The following is a 17,285-nucleotide window of genomic DNA, read 5'->3' as shown; positions in this document are numbered from 1 at the left end:
TGCTACCAGTCGGCAACATTAAAGTGCTCATCTGCCGGCGATTAGGTTGCGATGGATAACATTTACAACGACATCAAAGGCGTACGTAGGTTGCACAATTAACTTCCATGGGTGAACAAAAAAGCCATTCACTTTCCAATTACTTTACTTGAAAATTACCTTGCCAGCTATAATTAACGTGGTTTCTCAAGGGTAGAGAGTTGGTGGTCTTAGGCCAGTCACCAATGACTGCACACACAGAAAAAAAGATATTGCATCTCATTTATTTGTGCACTTAATCCGATTAAATTCCAGCTCGAAGAATTTAAATACGTTGGTTTGACCATCATGCCACGAATAGTACCGATAGTGGCAAGGCAGGTGGAAAAGTGCTGCCCCCTAATGTGAAAGACATTCTCTTGAAAAGTGTGAACAGCGGTCGGTATATTCTAGATTTGAAGCTTTCGTGACTGCAAGTATTCATATTCTTAGGTTTTTTCGGTAAAGTCACGTAGGTAAAAACATTAAAATTAATAAAAGTAAAATAAAATAAAAATCACGACGTTTCGGAGGCAACACAAGCTTCCGTCTTCAGGTGGAACCGTCACAGCACGCTTGTTATTTTACTTTTATTAATTTTTATTTTTTACCTACGTGACTTTACCGAAAAAACCTAAGAATACCGGTCGGTATTTTGCATTGTAGCTGGATGAAACTATCGATGTCGCGAACCTGGCAAATCTTCTTTCCCACATCAGGTTTGAGTGGGAAGGGAAAGTACTGGAAGATGTGCTGTCATTTACTGTCAACAAGAACAACCTAAGAACAACCGAAGAACAATTTGTTCAGTTATTTGACGAGTTTGTGAAGGAACACGGCAATTGATTGGCAATTTTGTGTCGGAGCACCTACTTAGGGTGCACGAGCAGTGACGGGAAGATGAAATGGGTTAAGATTGATCGTATCCTCGAAGTGGCACAGCATGCAAAGTGGGTCGCACCGTAGCAATCACCGAGTAGCACTCGCTGTCAAGGAAATGCCAGTGGAAATGAAGGCCGTTTTGGATTCTGCTGTGAACACTTCATGTAATAGACGCACGATATATGAATTTCGATTTAAAGCTTTCGTGACTGCAGGGATTAATATTCTTGGTTCTTTCGGTAAAGTCACGTAGAAGGGAAAAAACAAGAAAAATATTTATATTATTTTATTGGTTTGTTTTTAATCTAAGTGACTTTACCGAAATATCTTCTTGGTTCTTTCAGTAAAGTCATGTAGAAGGGAAATAATAAAATAGTAAAAATAAAATATCATAAAATACAATTCTCACGACGTTTCGGCCACAACGCTGCTTGCGTTGCTTGCGTTGCTTGCGTTGTGGCCGAAACGTCGTGCAGCCGGCTGCTTGTGTTGTGGCCGAAACGTCGTGAGAGAATTGTATTTTATTATGTTAAATTTTTATTAGTTTATTATTTCCCTTCTACGTGACTTTATCGAAAGAACCAAGAAGATGAATCCCTGCAGTCACGAAAGCTTTAAATTGAAATTGACCGAAAGAACCAAGAATATAGATATATGAATTATTGCATTTTTTTAGCATTACTTTGCAATTAAATGGGAAGTGCCCATGTCCAACTTCTTCATATGGTGGTTGTCAAGATTACGTGCTCGTTTGTTGGAGCCACATTCATAAGTACAGCTATTTCTAACAGACCATCCATTCCAATTCACAAGCTGTTTTGAAGATTCATCCTGGTTCTCGCAATCGGCTTGCCTCTCTGATATATCCAAACGCCTAAATGGGCTGAACGTGGGGCTGCAGGCAGTTTGAGTGACCATATTGGAGGTGCGAGACAAAAATCAATGCAATGATCAAGAAACTCGACTTGATTGCAAGTGACGAAAAACAAGTAAACCCGTAAAAACAAAGTTTTTCACTATAAATCCTTTATATGCGTGGCATCGGGGCGGCTAGAGTCCTCTCGTCCTCTGGCTTGAGATGGCTGCCACCTATGGGTCAGATGATTGTCTGGCAGCATTAAACAATTGGTAATTAAATATTTTTTTTTTCCCTTAAACAGTGTCAAATTTTGGAAAAAAATTTTTCACGAAAATGCATTGTCACGCACAACGAGTCTGTGTGCAAAATGTCAGCTCGATTGCATCAAGGGAAAGTGGGTTAAAAAACGACCGAAAGATTTGCACGGTCCTAAGCAAGCAAGCGAACTTAATATAAAGGATTTAAAAAGACATGACTTCGGTGCATTTCCTAAATTTCATGGTTTTCTGTGTCAAAATGAACTGGCTTTTGACAACAAAGTAAAAACGTGATATCGAAGAACATCTTGTTACTCTCAAGAAAAAGTTTGAAGATTACATTCCAGTTGAAGCTGAACCCAACAGCTGGATTTGTAGCCCATTCACCGGTTTCTCCACCAAGATACAGAAGTGTCTGTTGGAGTTTTCTTGCGACGAAACATTACGGTCAGACTTGAAGAGACATTCCCCTTTTTGCGTTTTTGTATTCAGAGAAATGAAGAGTACCCAGAACTTGCGGGAAAAGGGATGCATTTTCCAACGCCATTCGCGACGACGCCGCTGTGCGAGACGGGAGTTTCATCACTCGCCACCCTCAAGTCGAAATACAGAAGCGGGGTCAATGCTGGAACCTGACATGATGCTAAAGCTGACACACACGATAGCCGACTTCACGGAACTTTTCTCACAAAAGCAGGCACACCGATCGCATTAGATAGGTAAAGATTGCGGCTATTAAAATATGAGTTACGTGCTTTGATTTGTAGAAGAAGGAGAAAAAAGTGAAGTGGTTCGCCTAACCAGCCCCCACCCCCTCAATTCTCAAGTGGTCCGCCCAAAATAAAGGGTTCGAGAACTGCTGCCATGAGCCATTCTCTAACAGCAAGGGACGTCCTGCTCTGTGAGAGAGACAAAGTGATTCGCTGTCTCATGACGTGGCACCAAAAAGCACAGTTTGGATACCAGAGGGAAAACGTACAATAAAATGCCTTTCTCCAGATGCGCTGGCAACACGAATCCTTTGCGGGTAAATATTGTTGGATTGTGACCTTTCTCTGCTATCTGCTACAATAAAGACGTTGTTTGCGAGACAGAGGCCGTAAAGGCAACCTGCTCAATCACAAAGGCCATGCCCAAGGATTTGCATGGTACAATGTTATCACCGTGATAAACACGAAAGACGTCTTTTTTTTCTATTCATGGCTCACTTTCATTTTTTAAAGCTAGACAATAATAGACATTATCACATTCGAGGTGTATGACGTGCTTTTTTCCAGCTCAGACATCAATCTGATATGGTTTGAAAGAAGTGTGAAAAACAAATTCATTAATTTATTTACACTTGCCAAAACATTGTTTTCCCAAAAGTATGAAAATCTTTACTGAGCCTCACGTCTTTTACCAAATTGTCCCCCACGGTTTCGGGGATCATTTCCAATGTTTTGTTTTCACAATCTCCAGATCATGTCTGACGAAACCCTTGGCTATTGATCTTTCAGTGTTGTTACAGTGACATACATCTGCCACATGCACGGCGGAGAAACGCCCCCTAGAGGCAATCTGTAAAAAAATACTGCAGAAAAAGAGTCGTTTATGTATTCTAGATTTGAAGCTTTCGTGACTGCAAGGATTCATATTCTTAGGTTTTTTCGGTAAAGTCACGTAGGTAAAAAATAAAAATTCATGACAGTAAAATAAAAATAAAATAAAAATCACGACGTTTCGGAGGCAACACAAGCTTCCGTCTTCAGGTGGAACCGTCACAGCACGATTGCTGTATCAAGTGTATGCTGAACTTTTTTCGCACCGTACGTAGCCAACCGTGCTCAGCGGAGATTGACCAGCAACAATTCTCACAACTAGCTAGTGCTGCACGGATACAAAAAAGCACCGCCAAGTGCTCGAGTAATTATTAATTGAATAGAGAAAAATAAAATTGACCAGCCATCATAGTTGTTGGCAATGCAATTCGTCTGCATGTGGCGTTGACTCGCAAGTATCACTGGAGACATACTTTGGCTTTATAAATTATTGTATGGCCATGACGAGCACACTGAAAGTAAATATCAAATTATTTTACTGTGCGGAATTGTATTTAACTGAAGATAGCAACTTAGGCTCGGTTAAATATATCATAGCTTGAAGCGTTCAATCTATGTGTGACTTTTATCCTCAGGTTTTTTCGGTAAAGTCACGTAGGTAAAAAAATAATAATAAAAGTTGCCTCCGAAACGTCGTGATTTTTATTTTATTTTACTTTTATTAATTTTAATTTTTTTACCTACGTGGCTTTACTGGAAAAAACCTAAGAATATGAATCCTTGCAGTCACGAAAGCTTCAAATCTAGAAATATGTGTGACTTTGCTCTTTAGATGGATCCGCTTGCAATGATTAGACCCAACAGCAGTGGGATCCCGTGAGCACAGTAGGCAGGGAACAACAAGGCAGTCTCCACAACCACCGCCTGGCCCTCTCCGACATGGTGTACTCACCCCGAGACAACAACCAAGCTGTCCATTGGAGAAATCAATACTCCATGTAACAATCGTTCATTATTCTTCAGCCAAAGAAAAATCACTCTCAGCAGTATTAAATACCCAGTTAGGTGTTGCAATAAGTAATATTTTAAAACACGCTTTAATGAAATGTACCGTACTAGTAATGGAAGAACTCCACGACTTCAGGAAGTGGCCCCGAAGCTTGCCATAACGTAGGAGACCGTGGTGGTTTACAGCAAACGTGAGTTGAGCGTGGACAATTAGACCCAAGTTGAAACATAACATATAAAAAATAATGTTTTTTTTTTAATGATAGAATATAGTATTGTCATCAGTATGACATAAGTATACCAAGTTTGCAGTCGATACCACATTGGGAAGTGGGTTAAAATTGAGTTACAAGATTTGAGGAGACAACAGACAGAGCGAGTTAATAGAAAGCGTGTAAAAAAATATTGTTTAAAATAATATATATATTTTTTTTATAATATAATATAGTATTGTCATCAGTAAGACACAAGTATACGAAGTTTGCAGTCGATAGCATATTGGGAAGTGGGTTAAGATTGAGTTACAAGATTTGAGGATACGACGACAGAGTTAAATAAAAGCGTGTAAAACACATTTGATACGTTTGTGTTCCAAAACTTTCATGTGGCAATACAAACGTGCTTGCAATGTCATCTCCCTCGCCTGGTCTGCAGAAGATCGGGGGTTCGATCCCAACCCCGACGCTTGCTGTATATTTGGAGTTTGCATGTTCTCCCCGTGGTCGAGTGGATTCTTTCTCTGCGTCCTCCGGCGTTTCCCTCCACATTTAGAATCGTGCGTTGAAATTATTTAGCTGTTATAAATGTCCAAATGATAAGCCACTTTGTTGAGCTAACATTTGTGGCCAGGTCGCTTTTGAAAATGAAGTTAATATCTCAGTGGGCTTTGTCTGGTAGGATGGGGATGGTTGTGTTATTTGTATGTGTTTGAGTGATTTGATTACCTTTCTTGTACTTTACACTCTTATCGTGTTTTTGTATTGTTTGTTGTAACGTTGTTACGCGCCCCTACTAGACATCTGTGAAAAAGAGCTTTATAGCTCATCAGATTCCTCCAGTGTCAATAAATATTCTGATTCTGTAAGTGCTGTGCAAAAAAAAGTGTTTTGGTCATGCGCATGACAAGTATTTGGAAGTCAGCTCATGCCAAACCTGGTCAGCTATGAGCGGTCGTGGACATATAAACCACATTCTTACCTGTTTTGGATCACCTGTGTTGACCACAGAAGTAAAACAGAGGGGAAACAACTCTTACGCCCGATAGCGGCGGTGTGCCAACAATTATATGCCCGTTCGGGTAAACATTGTTAAAACGCTGAAGAGAGAATTTACAAGCATCCACAGATTTCTGTCATGAGCTTTCATTCCCGAGTGCCAGGCATGTGATGCCATGGACACAATGGTTCCCTTGAAAACACCAGACCCCCCTTGGCTTGGAATGGTTGTGATAGCATTAGCTCTGTAGCTGGCATGGTTTCTACAGTAAATCAAGACATGATCTATTTACGCCACAGTGTCGGTAAATTATACACTATCTGCATTCCAATTTTTATTATATCGGGAAATAAAATATACATTATACAATTCTACAACACAGTAATGTGATTTCAAATAATAATTTACAGCCGTCTGCCAATTCACTGCTGGATGAAGGCCGTCCCACATCAGGGTGCCGCGGTGGTGATATGTTAACTACCTCGCCTGGTGTATAGGTCATGGGTTCGATCCCGACCTTGACGCTCTATATTTGGAGTTTGCATGCTCTCCCCGTGATCGTGTATTTTTTTCCGGGTCCTCCCCCCACCCCTCCCAATGAGAATCAACATGCGTTTCGAGTATTTGGCTGCTATAAATCTCCACATGATAATCCACTTAATTGGGCTATCATTTGTGGCCAGGTCGCTCGAATGAATTTTTTATTTTTTTAAAATAAAAAATGGTTTAGTTTATGTTGGTCCAAGGGGGTTGTTTAGCAATGCTTCACCGAGACTGGTCGATGTGAGTTGAAGTGGCTAGGGGCAGGGGACACTGGAACAGTTCGGTTATCACTCGCCACTGATGTTAGTTTTGGGCAGGAATTTAAATCAGGTGGCCGGGTTTATAGAGCAGTGCGCTCACCACCACACCAGAGCAATGCTTTGACGTAGTGCTTGAACAATTAGCTGCAAAAACTTGCAGTGGCAGTTTCCAGCACTTTGTATTCTGACCGCGTTGTTTTTGCCCAAGTTACGATGGATTTCAAGAAACGTGTTGTGTGTACTATAACTCTGTACATGCAGAATATAAATACTGAAGGTTTTTACAGCAACCAAAAAAACGGTGATTTAACTTCAAGCTTAAGCTGTTGTGCGAACAATCTTACATGTCGTTAATAAGTGTTAATAAATCAATACCAATTTGCAGACAGAAGAATGTGATTGGTCAAGGCCTTACCATAACTATCTGGTATGTATACGTAAACGTGCATGTTTATGTAGATACAGTGGGTTTTCTTTTAAAGGAAATGCAAATTACACATTCATCCTCAAGATCTGCCAGTAGTTTCTCATGCTGCCTCTGGAGAACAGAAAACCAATAAAAAAACGATTAAAAATTATGCAAGAAACAATAAACAAACGAGTGCTTTGGACACACATCTCTAAAGATTAATGGCACCTTTTCAAAGCCAACCGCAGCACCATGGACATAGAGGAATAAATAAATCCAAAATCTGGCATGGTTTAGCTTTGGCCGTTCCCAACGGTGCAAAGGCTCTCTGGAGGGAAATCTTTCAAGATTAGAAAAGAGATTGGAATACTTATTGCCGTATCCCTGGAGCTCGCCCTGGTGGGCAAAATGCACTCTCTCAGCTCTAATAACGCGAACATATATTGGTTTGCACACACACACACTTGCTGCCAAGAAATCCGATGCAATAGTGTGGGAACCAAAAAGCCCACTTAGTTTGAGGACTCAGAAAAAGAGCTCGTGTTAAGAACACTTAATTGGAACACCCTGTATTTGACTTATAGACTAACAAAGGCACACATTCCAAGGGAGAGTGCACAATCATAACACATGCATTACACAAAATAGCTAAATGAAAAACGCATATGCATTCAACTGTTGAGTTTTTTATTTTCTAAATAACTCACAACTGCAAACTAAAATTTGTTAATTTCTGAATGCAAAAAAAACCCAGAATGTGTGTATGTAGGCAACATCTGTTATCAGATACATGCTAACACACAAGTTGTAGTCAATAAAAACCTTATGTGCACCAAGAAATACAGCGCAAGCCATCATCTATGACGTATGCTCAATCGCACCAAGTGTTGGCCCAATGGAACACTATCCCGATCCCACTGATATAATTTGCAAATTAACTGGAGCAATTGCAAAACAATGCTGATTGATAACATTTCTATTGTCATGCATCAATGTGGGAAAACAACGCTCAGAAGGATGCTGTGAGCCGCCGCTGCTGTGTACGGAATTCTCCAGATTATGTAGAACTGTTTTTGCGTAACCGCACGTAGCCAACTGTGCGAATCGGAGATGCGGGATTACGATGGTACTACGGTCACTCCTAGCTTAACGTCGGCACCGTTCTACGTTGTTTCGCTACAAAGTTGCCTAAGGCTCACTTCACCGTCTACGCATTTAACGTCCCGTTTAAATGCATCGATGGGCAAGGCGACAAGTACGGTTGCTAGGCATCGCCCCCTACCGGCCAAATTGGTTGCGTGGGGGCTGAGAGCTTTGATACAATGCTCTGAATGACAGAGACCGCGGCAGTATACCCGCTCATCTCAGTTCCATTGTGCACTGGTTTTGTTTTGATTTGATTTGGGGAGGAAACTTATCACTGCATTCCTCACCAACACGAGTCCTAAAAGACCAAGAAATTATCCCACTGCTTCAAAGCGCCACGACGTTTTAGGAAGGTGATCACATTGCAAAACAAATTAAAATCGTTACGCCGCTTTGCAGCAGGAGATATGGAGCGCTTGTTATTAGTGTGGCTTGATTAAAATCAGCGCCACATTCCTCAGTTTACTGGTGATCCAGGCAAAGGCACGAAATTCGTTCAAGGACTTAAAGGCCAAGGGTGGTGAATCACGAGTGTCATTGCAGCTTTCTAAGCTGACACACCTTCAAAAAGGCATGGCCATTTTTTTGGGAGGCTGATACAAGCAGGGAGCCCAGTGCTCAAGTGTACAGGAAAACAACTGATACAAGTGTGATAGGACATTTCCCAGGAACATAACCTCCCCTTTTTACATTGGTTCTTACGTGAAAATAGGTTTCGCTTTACGCTATTTCACTTAAAAGTCACATTGTCCAGGAACGTAAACCCGACGTTAAGCGAGGAGTGACTGTAGGTGTGTGTGCCTTTGCGTTCGTGACCAGATTTGTAGAACGTTGACACCGGGGACACATGCCTCGGGGTGCGTCTTACTTTCCGGAGCATCTCAAAATCTGGAAAGTATTAGTAATAAACGCATCTCAAACTCAATTTTGTTCATAAGCAACATAATGGGAGTTGTTTTGTTTAAGAACCCAGATACTCCACAGCAACACTTGATGGGTTTTTTCCAAATGATTTTATAGGCTGAAGAAAAATTGGCATTCTTTGACCAGTTAAAGTATACTGTTGCAGCGATTTTGAAAGCATATCCTTGTTTTTGCCTATCCACATGTGGCTATATGCACCACTCTTAGTCCTATACTGTGAAGACAATAACTGACACGAATGTATACCATCAGATGTCTACGAATTAAAAAAAACGATAACTTTCTCCATATGACTATTTCATATGTAGGTTTTCGCAACCAATATTATTCACAAGAGGTTTTTTTTGGGTTATGTCGCGTGATTATAAATGTGTCGTTTAAGACCGAAACAGAATTGATCCACAAATCTATCTGTCGCCTGATGATGATGATGATGCGAGTTGTAATTACTGGCGAAACGTCGTACTCGAATTGTAAATATTGTGGGTTTACTCTCCAACACAGCGGTGTGCTGTACTAGTAATTCATTGGCATGTTTTGTTTACGTGACAACCCTTACTAATTGGCTGTGTCAGGTGGTGGTGGGTTTAACGACACATTTATTTTTACGCGATCTCACCCAAAAAAAACTCGATTATGGAGTATTACTTTCGTTCATACTTTTGCATGATGCAATGATAACTCGTCATATCAACCAAGAAAACAAGATAACAAAAAGCAAAACCTGACCAATTACTAAACATCAATTGGCAAAATAAATGTTTTCGGAATAGTCTAAATTCATTTCACACGCTTGTTTGTACCCATTTTAAGTGCACACGACACAAATTAGTGGATACGTCCCTAACATAACAAAGCACTCTTCTAATTTTTGTTGTTGTCTGGTGAGAGCTGGAGTGCCTTAAACGCACACTTTGGCAATGCGGTCAAGGAAATTAACGTGTTTAAAAAAAACGAATTTAAGAAAATAGAAATTATCTGTACGCAGGCTTTTCCCATTAATGCTTTTAAAAAGTTAACTCATCATGATCATGCTCTTCGGTTCTTTCGGTAAAGTCACGTAGATAGTAGATAGTATCTACGTGACTTTACCGAAAGAATCAAAGAGTATGGATTCCTGCAGTCACGAAAGCTTCAAATCAAGATTATCATGTTCACTCGTAGCAGAAGTGACAACTTTGACAGTGGCAACAAGTGTAAAATAAAAGTCTTTCTTGCTTTAAGTGAAACTGAAGAAACTTTTCCCCATATAACTACTATAATCACCCAGGAATGTCCATAACGCTAGTGACGTCACTCCACATCGACCAGCCCCTCATTAATATTCATGAGCAGGTGACGTCCTCCAAATGGACACCCCCCCCATTCATAATAATTAGCGGGTGACGTCACTCCACATGGGGGGCCGAGGCGCCTCCTCCCCCCTCCTCGGCGTCAACTTACAACCCTCACTACAAAGGCAGAACCCTCACGTCACGCGATCTCCGTCACGCTGTTGAGACATAGAAAAAGGATGTCATGGTGAACAAGGGATTATAACCTTTACATGAAATAGGTCTGTGTCACCGCGCCCTTACGAGTGGCACGCACATTGATGCAATTAATACCACGTCGCGGTCTGCTTTTCGCTTGCAAGTTTCAGATTTACTGCAATACACCCGTCCTTGGACGGGCAAAAGGCTAGTCTTTTAGATTTTGCTAAAGGCTTTAAGCCCATTACACAGTCGACCTAACTTGATATCTTATTCACAAGCCACAATGCATAACTAGTGCACTTAACAACCTAAAAACCTAATACAGATGTTAAGTAATTACGGATGTTAACCACCTTGTATCACATTAGTCAAAGTAAAATTATTAAACCAGTTAAAATGCGGATTCTCTTGAATCGGACACCTTAATAGATTCTCCCGAGCTGTGTTTCCTCTTGACGTCTTTGTCTACATTTGCAGCCGGGGAAGAGTACTTTCTCTTCACGGACACCCGCTCTGGCCACGGTGGCCCTCTTTCTCCCCGATGGGCGCTCTCTTCCCTTTCTCCCGCCGACTGTTTGCGCTTGAAGCTGCGGTCTTGTGCCTTTGAGTGTGGTGGGATCCAGGGGGCGCCGGTGGCGGCCGTGCGTGATGGAGACTGATTCCGCGGGGAGCTGTGGGAGCTCGAGGATGCGCCGTCCGCCCGTAACTTAGGGGGGCGGCCACGCTTCTTGAGCAAGCGCACCTCGTCTGCGTCCTCATCTTCATCAGTGGTGGGGGTGGTGGCCGCCCATTTGTCCACCCGCAGAGAGGCTCCTTCCGCCGAGGACCGGTCGCTGCCCGGCGTTGAAGCCTGCAATTTTCCTTGCTGCGTTGCCGGCAAAGCCTTTTGAAAAATGTTCGCATTTGGCCGCGTTGTCGAGGTCAGGTGCTGTCGCAGATGTTTACTGCTCTTATTTTTATCACCGTTAGCGTTTTTATTAGATTTTTTACTGCTTAAGCGATTGGTGTTGCTGCTGCTTTTGCTTACACGCACCTTTTCCCCCTTCTTGATGCATCCGAAGGCCACGTGCTTGCTCAGGCTGCCCAGGTAGGTGAAGGCTCGCTTACAGTATGGGCAACAGGGCAGTTTCTGGGAGGAACTTGCCACATCCACTTTGGCTGAGCCGGGAGGTCTCCTCTTCACTTTCTCAGAGGCCCTGTCCTGGGCACTTAATTTCACCTTTTGCTTTGGCATAAAACCGCCGCTGCCACTCGCCTTGCTGCCGCTACTCTTACTGTACCCCCTTTGAGGGCTACCTTGGTCATCCACGGAGCTTGCGCTGTCACTTGCCGCCGACTGCTTGCGTGGAGTGTACCGGCGGCGGACGCGCACGTTGACACACGCCCGCACGTGCGAACGCAGCAAGGCCAGCTCCAAAAAGCCGGTGCCGCACTTGGTGCATGTGATTGGGCTCGAGAAGGAGTGTGGGATGCGTGCCACCCGTACACCCGGAGTTGCTGTGGCCATGCCTGGCACCGCAGTTGTTCCCACCGTGGCACCCGCTGGGCTCGCCGTGGATGCTGCGCCGCTGCTTGCTCCCCCCACCTTCCCGCCTTCCGCGGAACGGTTATAGCGGAAGGGAGGCGGACGGAATGTCGGGTAGCGAGCGCTGCTCCCGTCCATCTTCGCTAAATGAACATCGGGGCTCAGCAGATGCTCGCCTTCTGCCAGCAACTTCAATGTCGCCGTGAGGTTATTCTCCAAACTGCTTTTTCTCTCTTTGAAAGCCAACGAGAGCCGTGTACTTTTCCGCTTGTCATCCTCGTTTTTCTCCACCTGACTCATTGCGAGGATCTGCGTTGAGGAGAACCACATCTTTGCCTTTGCTGGGTCCGTGAAATTTTGTGGTCTCAGCCAGCTGAGCTCCTCATATTCGTCAACTTCACGTCCACCTCCGGCACCATTAGCCGAAAGCTCTTGTCCTTCTGACACATTCTCACCATCCGATTCATGAGCGCCCAATTTTGGGTGCATCTCTTCCTGATGACGCTTCAGGCTCGTGGGAAAGGCAAATTTCTTGGGGCAGAGAGGGCAACAGAGGGAACTCGTGTTTCCACGGGGCGTACAGGGCACACCGTGCGCCGATGCTCGGTGGCTTGAGAGGTTTTGCGGAGAGCGGAAGAGACGAACGCAGAATTCACACTTAACGGGCCAGAGGCCGGCGTGACAAGAAACGTGTGCTGTCAGTTCCACCACCGAGCTGAACCCTGCTTCGCAGGCACTGCATGTGAACGCCACGTGGAACCGTCCAGCAAATCTACTTTTCAGCATGCTCCCACCAGGCTTAGCTTCACTCGCCTGCACAACTGTCACGGAAAGTGGTGCAGTCAACTCTGCACCATCCACTGTTGCCTCTTCAGCTTTCATTGCAGAATCAATCTGTTTCTCTGCTAGGCCGAATTGTTCCAACGGAACACCGTCCGTTTGTGTATCAATAGCTTCTGTGCTTTCTTGTTCATTTTCTGCCTTTGCCGAAGCCACTTCGCCACCGCAATGGCTGTTACTCACAGAGAAGTCCAAGGGGGCGTTGCTCTTCAAGTCTGCTGTGCTGTTCCCCGCCTGCTCCACAGTGCCTCCAGCTTCATCACTAGCACCGTTTGTCAAAATGCGCTGCAGCTCTGTGCAATTGAGGCCACCACTCTCTCCTGGCTTGGGCGAAGCATTGTCCCCAGTGCCCTGCAGTACATTACTCTCACCAGCACCGTCCACTCCTTGTCCCTCCTCTTGTGCGCCATCCTCATCTTGCGTCTGGCTGCTGCTAAGAGAAACCTCCTGACTTCCATGCCCTGACGAAAAGCTTCCACTTGTCCGCTCTGCCGCTGTATCACTGCTGCTCCTCTCATCTTCTGTACACGGTGTCCATGTGCCTTCTCTCATTTCAAGAGGGGAAAAGTCACTCCTTTGTTCTCCCTCCTCTTCAGGGACACCACCACACTCCCTCTGGCGAGTAGTGGCGGTGCACCCTTGCATCCCGTTGTCCGTGAAGGTGCCCTGCCACTCCTCCTTCATCGCGGGGGTGCTTCCTTCATCAGCAGCTGCCCGCGCCGCGCACCCCCCATTGTCAGTGGCAACTTGATTTACTCGCTCCTGCTCTGTGGTCACGACACTGCCGCCCACCTCGGAAGGCTGCACCGGCATGAGGGGGGCAGCCCTCTCGCAGGGTTGCGTGGGACTGCTGCTGGCCTCTTCAGAATTTGAGCTGTCTTCACTTTCTTGGGAAATGCCAGACAGATCCAGGGGCTGCTCCAGTGCCATTTCTGGATCTGCAGCAGCACAGAAATGCAGAGTTTGTGATGTCAGTCTGTTCATGAAAATAAAGTCAGAGAGTGCATACGACACACCTGTGTACACACTGTAAATGTGTTTAAACAAACAGTTTCAAAACCCGTGAGGCAAACTACATTTCTCATAAATGTAACTAGTTGTGAACGGAATACATTACATCATGGGACATGTATGCAAACTCTGCCACATGAAAAAATAAGCAAGTCGTAAAAATGTATATGGGATGCATTCCCAATATACACTGTAGTATAAAATGACCCTTTTTTACACTTGAGAATAGGTAGGTTAAAGATGATGATGATGATGATGTTAACTCAGAAGGCTAAGTCAAAAGGTACTTATTGCGCTACAGTGCAAATAGTATTGATTGCTAAGAAAAAGCATACAATGTGACTGGTTTGGGTATTATCTTATATAGATTTATATAGCTACTTAATCCAAGGCGCTTTACAATAATTATAAAGTTGTACATGACATGATAGTGGTTAAAATAAAGAGTGGGGTTATTAAAAGCGGTGGTGTAGCTATGGTGAAAGTAAGGACAGGTGGGAATGGTTAAGGAGGGGTTGGGGTAGTGACAGGGGTTGGGGTAGGCTTGGTCATAGCTGGGAGGCCAGGGCAGGGGGTAGCAGTAGGATGGGCAAGGGAGAAGAGATGGGGGTTGTTTTAATGGAGGAATGGAAGCAGGCCGATGAAGACGATTGTTTTATGTGCGTTGGGAGTTGGTTCCAGTCAAGGGGAGCGAGAAGGGAAAAGGAATGAAAGCGAGACTGGGCGCAGGGCGAGGGAGGCACAGAGATGGAGTGTGGCGATTGGGAGTGTTGAGGACGGGGTGGGACATCGTATGATATATCAGTGAAGCAAGATATGGTGCGGTAAGACCGTGGAAGGATTTGTAGAGTGAGAAATTTAAAACGACAGCGATAGTAGGCAGGGAACCAGTGGAGTTGGGATAGTGCAGAAGTGTGGGAATTGTGGGGAAATTAACTGCAAATTTCTGAATTGGGATTACACATTGCAACATCACCCCTCCTGTGAAAACGTGGCAGAACCATCCTGAAGCAATCATAACAATAACTAATAGCAATAAGAGAAACAAACTGGGGTATTTATGAATCAGCAATACATCTAATTAATCGAATCTGAGTATTAGAGGGGTTGGTAGAGGGTTTCAACAAGATGACCGAGAATGATAGCCTCAGAATAAAAGAGCAGAAAACAAAAGTCATGGAAATTTCCAGTTAAAAGTGGAAGCAGTCTAAATATCAGACTTGGATGGACATCCGGCCAAACAGGTGTTGTCTAGTTTATTCTACACGGCACCTCACAGACTCGTTCCTTAATTGTTTAATGGCAACTGTAGGTGACAACTACAAATGCAACAGGGTAAAAAAACCTATCTACGTGACTTTACCGAAAGACCCAAAGAATAGGGTAAATGCAACAAACGCTGTTCATGGCCTCGTGTGTCGGTCGGCCAGTCTTTCTCCACACCAATGTTTAAACACACGACGACTCTCATTTTCCTGTGAAATCTCAACATCATGATCTGTAAAAAATTGGGGTTTCCCTGCACAGGTGAGATTGTTTAGGTGTCCAGACGACGATGAATGATCCTCAACCGCGAGCAGAGCTAGGATTGCTATGGGAGGGTGACATTTGGTGGATGACCAGTGGGAATTAACGAACACTGAGAAAAGATAAACTAAGACTAAAATGTGTTTACATGTGGATGTGGCATCGAATAGAGAAAAATATTCACATGAAGAGAATACTGTAATGAGGAAGCGCTCACAACCGTGCTAAAGAGTATCCGTGTGGGTGCAAATCCAGAAGTGGCATTGGAGCATATTAGTCAGCAGAGTAGGCTTGAGTAAAGTTCGAGGATGCTGGAAAAGGGCCAAGATGTAGATAAAAGGAAGTCAATGCTCAATGACCTGAACATAAGCGAGCTTCATTGTGAAATAATGAAGAGGAAATCTCAATACTGGGCTTGGATGGAGGGCATACAAGCCAAGAACCTACACTTCGGAAGAACGCTAAAGAAGAGGTACTTTCATCCCTACATTGTCTATGTTATATGCTAGTTACAATGCAACATATAACAATGCACATTGTATGATGCGAGGGAGTATGTGGAATTAAAATAATATTTTATACATTTAAAAAAGAACCACCGTCTCGGATCCACGTACATCGCGACTCTTGAAATACTGAGGTTTGTTTTTAACCAAATTCGAAAAAAACATTTCTCTTCTTATTATGGTTGCCGACCCGCGGTGACGAGGATTTGTTTGACCATAAATTGTAAATGTTGTGGATTTACTCTCCACCACACGCGCGGGCTGCAATATCAACTAATTGGCGCGTTGTTTACGTGACAAACCTTACTGGCTGTGTCGGGTGGTGGAGGGTTAATTAAGACGCATTTAAACACCTTGATGATGATGATGATTACTTCACCACGTTGAGGGGTTGGTGAGGGGGTTAGAGGACGCGTCCAGGAATGAGTTCCCACTCACCACTTGAGTTACCCGTAGCGCAGTGCGCTACCTACTGCGCCACCGCTCCACACGCACTGTGTATATTAATTTGTTTTAAAGTATTTCAGAGTACCGTATAATTATGATACCCCCCCTTCTCCATGTATTTAAAAGGAAAAGTTGGAGGCGCGTCTTATAACCTGTTCGTTGTGCGTGCGTGACCAGATTCACACGTGTATTGACACCGATCAGTTTTTTTCGGTGCGTCTTTTTAAATCCTTTATATTAAGTTAACTTGCTTGCGCGCTTACGACTGTGCAAATCTTTCGGTCGTTTTTTAACCCACTTCTCGTGATCGAATCGAGCTGACATTTTGCACACAGACTCGTTGTGCGTGAGAATTTATTTTCGTGAAATTTTTTTTCCATAACTTTACACTTTTTAGGAAATTTTTTTTTATATTTAATTACCAATTGCTTAATGGTGGCAGGCAATCATCTGACCCATAGGTGGCAGCCATCTCAAGGCAGAGGACGAGAGGACTCTAGCCGCTACGCATATAAAGGATTTCTAGTGAAAAACTTTGTTTTTACGGGTTAATTTTTTAATCGTGAGAATGTAGCCCGGTGAGCGTGGAAGAGTAGGCCAAAACACACTCCCCACCCCCCACTCTCTTACAGAGTACAATAAGCGGACATCGCAAATCGTAGACTGGATAAACAACAGCAACACCGGCGGGGGCCGAATCCGCCGCTCCGATTGGTCGAGGCGCGAGAACGTGCGGGGGCAGGGGGGGCGTGATCAGCCAATCGGGAGGCCTCCATGCGGTGCCGAGCGCTTAAGCGCTGTGGGGAATGTAAAAACGCGACGATATTCGTCAAGGCATCAACGCGTAGCGAGCGCTCCGGCTCTTACCGAAACACCTCTCGTCGATTTCACA

At 44.0% G+C, this 17,285-nt stretch overlaps 1 protein-coding gene across 1 annotated transcript; it reads right to left on the bottom strand.

The window, feature by feature from the left end:
- Positions 1-7,664: 7,664 nt before the first annotated feature.
- On the bottom strand, positions 7,665-17,285 carry PRDM2 (PR/SET domain 2). The gene is made up of 2 exons (XM_078864090.1): positions 17,261-17,285; positions 7,665-13,840 (listed from the first exon to the last, which is right to left on the bottom strand). Exon 2 carries the CDS (start codon positions 13,830-13,832, stop codon positions 10,929-10,931), a length of 2,904 nt encoding a protein of 967 aa, XP_078720216.1. The 5' UTR covers positions 13,833-13,840; positions 17,261-17,285; the 3' UTR covers positions 7,665-10,928.

Source organism: Lampetra fluviatilis, chromosome 17 (assembly GCF_964198595.1).
Source record: "Lampetra fluviatilis chromosome 17, kcLamFluv1.1, whole genome shotgun sequence".
Taxonomy (NCBI): domain Eukaryota; kingdom Metazoa; phylum Chordata; class Hyperoartia; order Petromyzontiformes; family Petromyzontidae; genus Lampetra; species Lampetra fluviatilis.
Note: the sequence above shows the minus strand (reverse complement) of the source record. Positions and strands in the feature narration are given on the sequence as shown.